Source organism: Dermacentor silvarum, chromosome 4, assembly GCF_013339745.2.
Source record: "Dermacentor silvarum isolate Dsil-2018 chromosome 4, BIME_Dsil_1.4, whole genome shotgun sequence".
NCBI lineage: Eukaryota > Metazoa > Arthropoda > Arachnida > Ixodida > Ixodidae > Dermacentor > Dermacentor silvarum.
Window position 1 is genome coordinate 27,013,071 of NC_051157.2, and position 12,798 is coordinate 27,025,868.

At 46.0% G+C, this 12,798-nt stretch overlaps 1 protein-coding gene across 1 annotated transcript; it reads left to right on the forward strand.

Annotated features, from left to right (window-relative positions):
- The first annotated feature begins 2,833 nt into the window (after positions 1-2,833).
- LOC119449660 (putative methyltransferase-like protein 7A) lies at positions 2,834-5,727 on the forward strand. The gene is made up of 3 exons (XM_037712881.2): positions 2,834-3,272; positions 4,541-4,760; positions 5,262-5,727. Exons 1-3 carry the CDS (start codon positions 2,842-2,844, stop codon positions 5,664-5,666), a joined length of 1,056 nt encoding a protein of 351 aa, XP_037568809.1. The 5' UTR covers positions 2,834-2,841; the 3' UTR covers positions 5,667-5,727.
- The last annotated feature ends 7,071 nt before the right edge of the window (positions 5,728-12,798 follow it).

Here is a 12,798-nt window from a genome sequence, read left to right on the forward strand (position 1 = left end):
GATCAAAAAGTGAAACAGGTTGAAGATATAGGGGCAACGCCCGGAGGAAGAAAATAGCGAACCTCACGCGCTGTGGGAATCGGTTTAAGCGATGCTTTCTTTGGTCCTTGCGAAGAACGCTTTTCTTGTTTAACGAACATTTGCTATAGTATAGAGCACACGACCAAGTTGGACAAATTTTCATGCCGCATTTCGATGGAGGCGAAATACAAAAACGCCCGTGTGCTTGCGTTGTAGTGCACGTTAAAGAACCCCAGGTGGTCAAAATTAATCCGGAGCCCTCCACTACGGCGTGCCTCATAATCAGAACTGGCTTTGGCATGTAAAACCCCAGAAAGAAGAAGAAGAAGAAGAAAGGGGAATTGCCTCGCTTATTAGCATAAATTTTGGCGCTCGAACATGTGGATCCCACGCATGACGACTAAGGGATGCCGGCGATGGCATGACGCCAATGGAACGACCACCACGGAATGACGGCGACGCAATGACGATGATGGAATGAAGAAGAAGGAATGACGACGATGAGAACAACCACAACCAGCGGCAGCCATGCCAAACCGGACAGGGTAGGCAAAGAAGAGAGAGAGAGAGACTAACATTTACAGAGGTAAAAGGGAAGGGTTTTAGGAGCTAGATGGGTGGGGCCCCAAGTCCAGGGCTCCGCTGGCTTCTGCCGCCAGCCGGACGTGGTCCAGAAGCGCTAGTTGCACTTCCGGGTCTGAGCTGGCGAGGAGTGCCTCCCATTGCTCAGGAGAGTTTTCTAGTCTATATCTATCCTGTAAAGAATTTAGTTTATCTGGCCTTTTTAGTTTATCTGGCAAAGGGAAAGCTTCGTCTTAACCGCGAGGAAAAGAAATTTGAATATCGAGGAAGCTCGCGGCAATGACGACCGAGCGTGCATCGCGTTGCTCTGTAAGTGTTTGCCCGGGTGGCAAGCATCGCTCGTCGCATGTTTTACTGATTCATTCATTACTTCAGTACATTGCCGAAAAACACCACAGGCTACCATTATACGAAAGCCTTAGCGAGGAACTCCGTCTCATGACTTGGCTCGTCGTCGCACAAACACCGAAGCTTCCCTTCAGCAAAGAAGGACAAAAAAAAAAAAAAAAAAAAAACAATAACAGGTGTTGCCAATCTGTAGTAGCACGGGTTTTGTTTTCATGTGTGCCCGACTTCTAATATATTTGAATATATTTTAATCGTATTTTACAATTTTGGCCTAATTTTTGCTACGTATTAGAGCAGGTTGTATTTAAAAAAAAATTTCGAGGCTGCCTCTGTTGTAACACTGTCAGCTTTGAAATAGCCTCCTTGTACAGAAATGCAGCGCTCCCAGCATTCCTGCCAATTTGCGAATATGTCCTCGAAGTTTCTTTTCCGGAATGAGTCGAACACCCTCCTGCGATACTAGCTTGATGCAATCGTGTTAAAATGGTGAGCTTTGAGCTGTATTTTTAATTTTTGGAAGAGAGCGAAATAAGCGGAAGCGAATCGTTACGAATTACCTGTCTTTCACGTGGAACGTCATCACTAGGGGCGAAGCATAGAAGTACAGGTACGTACATATGTGCCCTGATACGACGCAGCCGTCATCGCAGTAGAAAAGCCCAACGTGTCCACGACCGGAAAAAGGCTGGGCATGTTCGCAGCTCGACAAAATACTACATGCGCATTGTGTGTGTGTGTGTGTGTGTGTGTGTGTGTGTGTGTGCGTGTGTGTGCGTGTGTGTGCGTGCGTGTGTGTGTGCGTGCGCGCGCGTGTGTGTGTGTGTGTGTTTCAATGCCACATTTTAGGGCGTCTAAGGGAGGCCATTTTGAAGGAAACGGCCCGACGAAGTGAAATTTATTTCCCTTTCGTACAAAGGAGGGAGCCGGGGCTAAAGCCTGGAATGCCTGACGAAGGCCTCGGCTTCCCTGTACAGTCTGACATCAGAATACACAAACACATAACTGAAAAATATAACAATATAAACGCAAAATCACCTGCACTTGCAAGTGTCACATGATGCAGTTATTTAAACATACAACAGTAAAAATGATGTTATACAAAACAAAGACCAGAATCGATAAGATATTTCTTTGTTTCCTTTTTAAACACTTTGAATGAAACATCAAAATCAACATTTGTCGACATTTTATTAATAGCCGCAGTTACTTGATAATTTAATTTTTGTTTGCCATAGTTAGTACACGTTTTGGGGACCCAGTGGATTTGTTTTCGAAAAGAGTATGCTTCATTAGACATGGATATAGATGCTGCACGACATCAATACACCCCGTCACAGATCACTCCGTACACTTGAGTTTAATTATCACTGGAAATAACATGGCTTCTACCCTATTGGTCAAATTTAACTCCCGCTTATTTCTCTCTCTTCCTAAAATTAAAACCTAGCTCAAAAGTCTACATTTTGGCACGATTGCCTTAATCAAGCTCGAATCGAAGAAGGGTGCTCGACTCCTTCCGGAAAGGCGTCCAGGACATATTCGCAGGACATATTCGCGCAAGGGGACTATTTCATAGGAGACACGGTTTGAATACACATAAATAAATTAGTTTCTTCAAAACAGGGCATGCAGCATCCAGCTCCTCGTGCTCCCCCAGATCGGGCCGTTTTCTCCAAACGGCCTTCCTCAGACTGACGCATAGCAGCACATAGCGAGAGAGAGAGAGAGGGAACTAAACAATAGCATTACCTTTCGTTTCTTCTCATTCCACCATGACATAAATTGCTGAATGAAAAAAGAAACAACAAGCACGCACCGAGGGAAAATAAGCCAAAATGAACTTCGTAGCCGGAACTTCGTCGTCAACGTCTTTCTTGAACGTCTCGTGCAATGGCCCGCGTGGCGAACGCGGCACTCGACAGGGCAAGAAGAAACGCAAGAGAAGCTCCTCTGCGTCGGCTTGTCCTTGACCTTTCCGAGGAACAGCAACAACAACCTTTCGTAGGGGGCGACATGCTTCGAGTCTCGCTTCTGACGCTCGCTACGTACCTGTCGGCGGCCATGCTGTTGCCTGCCGCCATGCTCCTGCTGGCCCTGCAGCGCAGCCACTGCTGCCGGAAGCTGTTCGCCACCTGGGTCTTCTACCCGCTGCTGCACCCGCTCATCAAGCACGCGTTCGAGGGCATTCGGCGCGAGATCATGTTCGAGCTGAACGACCTCGTCTCGCACGACCCCGAGCTGCGGCGCGAGGACGCCATCCGCGTGCTTGAAGTGGGCGTCGGACCGGGACGAAACTTCGACCACATCTTCAGGAACGTCAGGTAACAATGGTGCCTTCTTTTTCTACTCCGGCGGCGGCTGTGTATGGCGCGGCCCCTACCTTGAAAGCTATCTGCGATGGGGAAAGAGTGCGCCGAGTGCTCACAGCTTCGAGCACGCTGTGTTCTCGCCGCTTAGTTCGCGTTGAAGCGAGAGGCAACACCGCTCGCTGCTGCCGCCGCGCTTCCTCACTCCAGCGTTTTGACAGCGAGTGTGCGCGGTCATTGAGTGAGATGCGTTCATGTTTGCTTGTGCGCGCGTGACACCATGCTATAGTTAGTAAGCGAATGTTTACAAGTTTATACGGCCGACAGAACTGCTATCCTTACTTCGTATAGCTGTCTACTAATGTGCAATCACAATCGATGCGTCGTCTTTCGGGCTAAACTGCGAGTTCTTTCTTCTTTATTGCCTGCTTTGTCACAAGTCAAAACAACTGTGATCGCACTCGTTTCATGTGTTAGCTTATCAAACACTGACATAAAATATTTGCCACAATCATAATCGTCTTACACATACCACGCACTTTGACAACGGTCTCCAACAAAGTATTCATGCACAGATTGGCCTTTAACGTCGCAGTGTCACACGCTGACAACGCCAGACTGCATGCAGTCCGAGCAGGAAAATGATGTCCATCTGTTGAAAATCACTTCAAGTGGCAAAAAACAAATAGCATGAGTATATATATATATATATATATATATATATATTAGATGACTTAAAAGAGAGACCATAGAGTCTTCTTCTACTGGTCCTCTCAGGGTAGCAAGATGGCGATTCGGGCTAGCCGGTCGACGTTCATGTTGAAGTTTAGTGAAACGCAAATACGAGGGCAGCAGGATTAATTAGGCATAAGCACTTCAGACAAGAAAACATTCGACAATCTCACATTTTCCAGTTGACCAATGAAGCGCCTACCCCGTCTTACTTTCAAATTCTGCACGCCCTGCCTTTGTAGATTCCGATCAAAAACCTTCAACGTGTATATGGTCTCGGAGCATTCAGGAAGTGCTACAAAGGTAGCACATGCTTCTGGGCGTCACGATGAAAGGAACATAAAATTCACGAAGCTTTTCTTACAGCATTCAAAAAATCAATGAGCTCGAACAGCTCTATTAGGCTTCACTATCGCCAACCCCATATGCTTGAGATTATACGAATGCGATCATGGCAAGATCTCAGAAGCGCTGCCAGTGTGTTCCGAAGCGCTGTACTTTTCTAGATTAGATTTCGAGTGATAACTGCTGCTCACGTGTTCCTGCTACAGGTACGTGGCAGTGGACCGGACCTCCACGGCCCGGTCAAAGTTCCTGCGGCGCCAGAGCCAGTACGAACACATTCACCTTGAGCAGTGGTTGCTGACCAGCGGCGAGGACCTGGCCCAAGTACCGGACAACCACGTGGACGCGGTCATCGCCACGCACGTGCTCTGCAGCGTCACCGACGCCCGCAAGCTGGTCAGCGAGTGCCGAAGGGTCCTTGCTCCCGTAAGAAATACTGCGTGCGTACTTCCTTGAGCGAGCATGGTGCCCGCGGGATGGCCCGGCTATCAGCTCCGCACTACGGTTTGACAAACGGGCGCGTTTTCGCGTTAAATCAGACAAAACTCGGGCTTGTTGAAACGATTCTCCTTTCCGATCCATTCATTTGTCCCTTCGTATTCGCTCGCACACCGTCGCGTCGTTCGCCGAGATTGATCACTGGGCGTCACGATGAAAGAAACGGGAAATTCACGAAGCTTTTCTTCAAAACTGTCTTCCATAGCCGACATCCTTTGCTGTCATCGCTATCACGATTGGCTGACGCCTAAGTGCATACAAACTGCTTCGTGAATACGGGCATACAGAACTGAAAGGAGGCAAATTATGACTACAAAATAGTCGCAGTACTCGTATAGCCCAAACATGGGCGCCAATCTGCGGCTCCATGCAATCTTATTTCCTTCGTTTTCCACTTAACATATACACATTCTTTACGCTGCACTTAAGGGCGGCAAGATGCTGTTCATGGAGCACGTGGCCTGCCCCCGGGACTCGTGGATCTACCAGCTGCAGCTGTTCCTGGACCCACTGTGGCAGTTGCTCACGTGCGGCTGCCACCTGGGTCGCGATGCGAGCGCCGCGATAGTCGAGGCCGGCTTCCGCGAGGTGTCCCTCAAGGAGGTCTACCTGCCCATTCTGGCGCTGATTAGCCGGCACGTCTACGGGGTGGCCACCAAGGCGGGCGCGCACGGCTCCGTGCACCGATCGGCGCGGCGCACGCCGCCGCCTCTGCGCGTCGAACCCGCCGTCGCCCAGCCGATGCCGCAGCCGGCTGTGCTCGAGGAGCTGCCCCCCGCAGGCCTGGACCCGGAGGCCGGGCCGCTGGCTACCGCAGTCCCGTCGACAGCGTAGCGTCGCCGCGCGTGCTACGTCATTTAGTAACGGTGTACATTAGTAAAACTCATGTTTGTCCACGCAACAGACGGTTGTATACTGTACACTTGGGGGAAAGCAGCAGGCGGGGTTCGCGCTATGGTGAGCGGTGTTAGATTTCCGAGGTTGAAAATTTCCTTCGGAGCGCACGGTATATCTATAGCTATCTCGGCCAGGTCGGTGTCCGGAAACCTCCAACGCTTTCCGGCCAGAGATGACGTTGCGTGCTGAAGAGCGCTGACGCTTGGCGAAGGAACAATGAACTTGCTTCATTTCACATTTTTGCCGGCATTAGGCCAAGAAAAAAAATTTTTTTCAGAACCTTTCCCCTGTCGAGAAAATGGGGGTAAGCGAAGCTTGTGGCAAGACGACGCTGTCGCAGGCATTCCGCTTCGTTTGCCCTAAACTGGGGGTCGTAGGCTCTTCGCTGACGTTTCGCCTGGGCTTCGGAAGCCCTCACGCTAGAATCGGCACGTCGACGACGAGCCCTTTCCCGAAAAAGGGCCAAGAAGCGGCCGGTACAATTAAACAAGAAATCAAGAAATACAAGTTGTGAAATTTCGTGTATATAGCACGGGTGCGCGAGGACACATGCGCGGGCACGCCAGTTTCTTTGAGCCCAATGACGCAGGAACTTAAAGCACTTCATTAACCACTTCATGAAAGCTTCACTTCAGACAACGTTGTGTCTGCATAATTTTTTTTAGCCTTTGCACTAAGCTTGCACTTAGCTTTGCAGGCAGCGCACTATCTGGGCCGTTCCCGAAAGTGGTGAAATCGTTTACGCATGAGCAGTTACTCGTAGTACAGGCAGTTATGGGCAGTTAGGTCAGATACAGGTCAATGAACAATCGATTACAACTGTAAATGAAAAGAGCGTGGGGGGAGAGAAAATGTATTAACCCCATTAATATGCGAAGCCCGGCTGCTTTACAGCACAATCTTTCGTTACCTCACAATTGCGATCATATTCGGCGTCCGCGTCCACTTTTGAGTGGTAAGTTTTCGCCACAAATTGGTGTAAATCAGACTACACGTTAAAGAAAAAGTAACTGATTATAATTGCAATTATACTTCTTTAAAATGTAATTGATTACCGCTATCAATTACCATACCACGAAACTAATTTACCAATTAATAAAAAGTAATCCATTACTTCGACGTTACTTTTCAACCTACTTTATTACCATTGCAGAAATACAGTAAATAGAACGAGCTGCACTGGCTCTTTCTTTCAACGCGTCCTATGCAGCCATTCACATATTGTTTACGGTCACTAAGAGTTGGATTTCAAAATTTTCTTCGGTAATCTTCCCTCGTTTTCTTGAGAAGAGATCTGCAGCAACACTGAAAACTCACTCGGTGCTAGCGCTGGAAAAAAAAAATGTGTTTTTTTTTTTCGCCTTTTATACAGCAATGCCACCTAGTCAAATCGCAACAAACAGAACATGCCGATGGACGCTGACAAACTGAGGAAGTCCGGCTCACCGTGACAAGATATCGAGCGAATATGTTCGCCCCATGCCGGTCACTAACGCCTACTCGTTCGCGTGTACAGTCACACGAACGATGGCGCGTTGGAACGATCGTGTTCGTCCATTCCGCTTCCCGCTCCGAAGCCTCTCGCGGCAAAGTCCCACAAAGCGTGCCAGCGAGCACGCGACCATGCACGCGCGACACCGACCCCAGGGCTTCCTTTTGTGCCCGAGTAACGACAACACTAGATGGCGTTAGAATCGCAACACTCGCGCCATCTCTAGTACTATCCTGCAACTACCCCGACCGTCGGCAGTGCAGAGCTACACGTGGAAGCCATATTACAGGAGACGCGAGAGCCACGCGGGGAAAACAATATCAGGGGACGTGCGAGGGTCAAGCGTCCCCAGGGCCAAAGGGTATTGGAGGCCCATAATCAATACACATATAACAGCAGCTACAATAAACCAGTACAAACCTTGTGCTTAGCGAAATAAATACATTAAAACGTGCAATCATACAAAGTAAAGAGCATATTATCCATACATAGACACCAGTGGCGTAGCCAGAAATTTTGCTCGGGGGGGGGGGGGGGGGGGGGGGCTCAGGTTGCAGCGCGGCCTCCTCCTTATAGAATTTGTCGAGGGATCAAATACGTGAATAATAACTGCATTGCCAATGCCATTGTATATTAAATGCTGCAAAGGAATTATTGGATGCTACGCACTGTCAAGTAAAACATGTATTTTTTCATGAAAGAATATATTCGTATGTCCCAAAAATTCTGGCAGAAATAAGTGATATCAATGCGGCCGCGTTTTTTTTTTTTTGTCTATTTAATAAGTAAAGAAAATATAAGTTCGAAACCAGCAAAGCAGTGTTAACAGCTGGTATGAAGAACGTAAAGGCCATGAAATGAATAAGTTGAGGGCAAATATTTTGATGAATCTTCGTCATTCAAGAACCTTGTTTACATTTTTGCACATATGCAACGGCCAGGAAAAAACCTCAATGACGCTGTCCCTCGTTGCAATAGATTGCGCAGGAGCAGCTGTTACCGGTCGCGTATTGTAATTACACCGAGATTATACTCGCAACGGTGAGTACAAATAAAAAGTAGGAGAGAGAGAGAGAGAGGTCATAAGGGAAAGGCAGGGAAGTTAACCATGCTGAGCCCGGTAGGCTACCCTGCACGGGGGAAGGGGGAGAAGGGATTGAAAGAGAAGGAAGAGAGAAGTTCACAGTTCACACGTTGCACATTTACAGTTAAGCGTTCATCGCTGAGTTTCGTCACAGGCGGTCATACAGGCTTGTGCACTTCAAAAAACGCAGCAGCGTCTTTGTAGCCCTGCACATATATGACGCTCGAAGCCACGCGCCCAAGATCTTTTCCTCCGTAAAAGGCCGGTCGTCTAAGTGCCCCAAAGCGTTCCGAAGGGCAATCCTCTCATCTTCGTATCTGTGGCAGTCACATAAAAGCAGAAATTCTGCAAAATATACATTAGAAATGCGAAGATAGAACGGAATATACAAATGCGAAGATACAAGTCGTTAAAGGGCAAAAAAGAGTCGCTGGAAACAAAGTTCACTGCTTGTATACACAACACCTCGCAACAAGATATTTAAATATACGTCTAAGTCTCCAATAAATGTACGTATTTAAGCAAACGTCACTGTATATAATTCGTCAAACAAGACAAATAAACATGTTGCGCCGTCACAGCTTTTAAACTTTGCGCACAGAAAGACAGATGATCTAGGCAAGAACAAAACTATGATCGCAGAAATCGTGATATGTACTCGGGCCATGCAGCGGTCGCAACAGCACTATACAGGTAGAATAATAGAGGAATAATGCAGAAATCAGTCGAAAATTTGTAATTTAACTGCCTGCACAGCGGCAACAATTACTCTGCACCCAAAATTTAAGGAGGGTTTTGCTACGTTTCGAAAAAAGAAATAAAAGCAGGTAGCTAAAAAGGAAAGAAAAGGACAAACGAAAGCCACAGATGATGCGGCAAGTTGAACTACCCAATATCCCAGTGCGTTTTTGGCAAACGCCGCGTGGGCCAGGCTTTCAATGAGCAAGGTCGGTCAAAATAAGTTATTGATGTGCTCGTAATTTTCGTATTAGCATGATAATTTTGATCATGATGCTAACTGCTAGAATAAACGGCTAAAATTTCTGCGGTTTTAAAAGCTAACGAACAGTCATACGTTTTCATAATTACGAGCTTATGGACCTGAAGGAACAGAGCTTTTTACTTGGATTGATTTCTGCTGCTTCGCTATCTAAAGGACAAACTTCTCTCGGCGGGGAAGTTGAGCGAAGCGGTCAATGACTTCGTACACGTTGATGCCGACGTCTCTGTGGGTGTATAGAAGCACCAGTCTAACCATGCGTTCTACAGACATTGTAGAGCGCAAGTGGTTTTTTAGTAAACTCTTGTTAAAAAAATATTCTCTCTGCGCTGGCAGTGGTCACTGGAAGGGCGACTAGAATCTGGAACAGTTTGCACACATTTACAAGAACCTGCAGTCACAAAGAGAGAGGGCATCTATTCCGGTGCTAAAACCTAAAACACTCCCTCGAGGTCGTTGGCATCCTTGTTTAGGCACCTTGCACAAACAGTAGGCTGTTCGATTCCAGCGATGTTCGTCGTTTCGTCAGGAAGTATGGAGAAGCAGCTTGCTTTTGCAACTAGGCTTTCTTTGATAATTTCGGCACGAATTTCTAAATTTGGTTTTGTGCATCTGGGCTTAAATACGAGGCAACTTTCCAAATGGTTCTTCAGATATGTATCTCCACAATCAGCTCGCATGCGAAGAAGCGCTCTGAAAATACCTTTATTTTCAGCGGGGGCTATGCTTAAATCTATAGGGCCACTGTCCCTGTGGCCACGGAGAGCCAGACCTTGCAGCCCGCAAAAAGAATTTCCTCAATAATAGGCCATTTCATTTCTCCTGTTTTCTCATATTTTACTTTGCCTGCCCTGATCCAGCTGATCGATCCCATTGGGCACGCTTCCTGAAAATGTTTGGAGAAAATTATCAGCTGCTAGCTCACAGTCACGGTAATATTTAGTATGTTCGTGTGTGTGGAAGATTGCGAGCGCGTGCTTTCATTTCTGGAACGGCTTGGACACGAGGGCTCCAGTGCATGCATGTTGGTCCAAGTTTATAACAGCATTAACCCCATAAAGTTCCAGAATTGAAAATCTTTTAAACCACACCTTTGCAAATGTCAGTGCACCTTTCGCGTCAAAATTTTGTCAGAACTTTATACCCATAAAGTTTCGGAATTGAAATCCATGCGCTCCGTAGATTCCGCGGCCGCTGCGAGATGCCGCAACGCGCCCGCCCGCTCTCGAAAAGCCCTTGAAAGTTAGTGCTCAGATAAGGCTCTTTGGGTTACGTGACTCCAGGTGCAACAGCGTTGCTACGAAATCCAGCCCGAGTTCGCAATGTTCGTGCCGAAATGTCTTTTCGAGCGTGAAAGACATTGTAGACAAAATCCAGAATGATTCCCGGCGTCGGTGGTAGTTTTGGTCGGCGGTGCATGCCGGCACGAAAAAAATTTCGGGGGGGGGGGGGGGGGGGGGGCTGAAGCCCCATCAGCCCCCCCCCCCCCCCCCTGGCTACGCGCCTGATAGACACATATATGTTTAAACATAAATACATAAATATTTTATAAGCGACTGTATATACACGCGTATTTAAACAGAATCAATTATTACCACAACAATCGCACGAAGTAAGCTTTAGATAAGTACATCTTTTTTAATATACAACACAAAATAGTTTGCCACTTTTGCCTCAAGAGATACTGAATTCCAAATTTGGTGCCATGAAACTCAGTCATTGACCATAAGTGTTACGGGAGACGGGGAGGTGGATATTTATATTTGTAGCATTCCAAGTATTTCGATTAAGTATTATAAACAAGACTGGCGATATTGAGTGATTTCCGTGTAAAATATGTTATTAATTAAAATAGCGACTCTCATTTCGGACGCCAAAATAAATGATAATATGCCGAGACTACTGAATATCGCGGTGTTTGAATCGCGCTGACTTGCGTACGTTATAATGCGCCATGCCCCCCTACCCTTTTTTTTTTTTTTGTAATAAAAAAAGCAACATAGACAGGCGCATTCTCTACTTAATTGGCGCCTTTCTATGTTGCTTCTGTCGTCCCTTGTCTTTGAATTCCATTCAATTCACTTTATTTAAACACCAAAATGTTGTTTGCTGCGCCACAATTCTGGTAATGAATCATGCATGAACTAGCCCAGCAACGTGTTCTATTGACAATGGAAGAGAGAGAAATAAATAATTTGAAGTATATTAAGATAAAAATATGCTCTACACTTGATTAATACATAGGAAGAGGAAGATAATTTAGCGCCTGTACTAAAGTTATGTAGTCTCCAATTCAAGTTGCAATGTAATAACACACCTAATTATCTTATAGTATATAGTGTCCTATAGCACCATCCTCAAGATTAATTTGTATCGAGAGCAGAATAATATGTATTTAATCTTATCTCAGTTTGATGTTAATTTATTAATCATAAGCTAAGTAGATACGTTCGGTAACTCACTATTTATAGTGCGCTGCAATGCGGCAAAGGATTTACGAGAAAACATTTGTGCGTTATCGTCAGCGTAAATTACAGCTTTTGATGACATTAGAGTTGATGGAAAGTCACCAACGTATTTGCTCGGAAGAGTATCATGGGCCCAAAACGAATCCTTGAGGAACACCTGTAACAATAGTGGTACGCTGAGAGAAAAAAAAAAAAAAAAAAGTCAGTACGTACATATTGTTTTCGGCCGCTTAAGTAGCTAGAAAAGCTTTTAATAGCAGTTTCGCCAAAGCCGTAGATTTCTAATTTTCTGAGTAGCTTAGAGTGAATGACTGTGTCGAAGGCATTCATTAAGTCTAAAAATTTGACTACTGCAATTTCATTTTTATGCTGAGATGTGTATGTACTCTGAATTAGTTCCAACACCGCTGATGATATGTTGATCGATTGGCTCGGAAGCCATGTTGGGAATGTGTTAAAAGCTTGTTTGCATTTAAGTAGTGCTTCAACAGAGTCGCAATGACCTTCTTAAATACGGCATTTATAACGCTAAGCACATGAAATAGGCCCATGACTGCCAGGGTTATTGATGTCACCAGTTTAATATATAGAAGCAACTCTATCAATCTTTAAAATGTTAGGGTACATGCCTCGGCTCATAGTGTTACTAAATATTTTTTGTAAGTACTGGCGCAGGAACATGAATGCTTTCTTTCAAAGCTTTTACGGTAATGCCATCATGGTCAGCCGCCTTGATGCAAGGCATGCATTGCAACGTTCCGCAGTAAAACAGTACAGCACGCATATACGTGAATATCTTAGCAAATATCTATAAAGATTCCAGAGCTATCTTAATTCAGCAGAAATGCGGAAAAATACCGATCAAATTAAAGTGTCAGACGAGGAGACACAATTTTTCCAATATGCTATACTTATTGCATGTTTTAGGTATGCGAGCTATTATACTGGAAATGATTAGGAGTGAGGTTCTATGGCGAATATCCCAGCAACCTGTGGTTTGCAGATGAAATTGTCCTGTTCAGCAA

Coding starts and splice junctions, on each gene's coding strand:
- LOC119449660 (XM_037712881.2), top strand. CDS start 2,842: ATGGCCCGCGTGGCGAACGCGGCACTCGACAGGGCAAGAAGAAACGCA. Junction 3,273..4,540: donor CACATCTTCAGGAACGTCAG/GTAACAATGGTG, acceptor TTCCTGCTACAG/GTACGTGGCAGTGGACCGGA. Junction 4,761..5,261: donor GCCGAAGGGTCCTTGCTCCC/GTAAGAAATACT, acceptor GCTGCACTTAAG/GGCGGCAAGATGCTGTTCAT.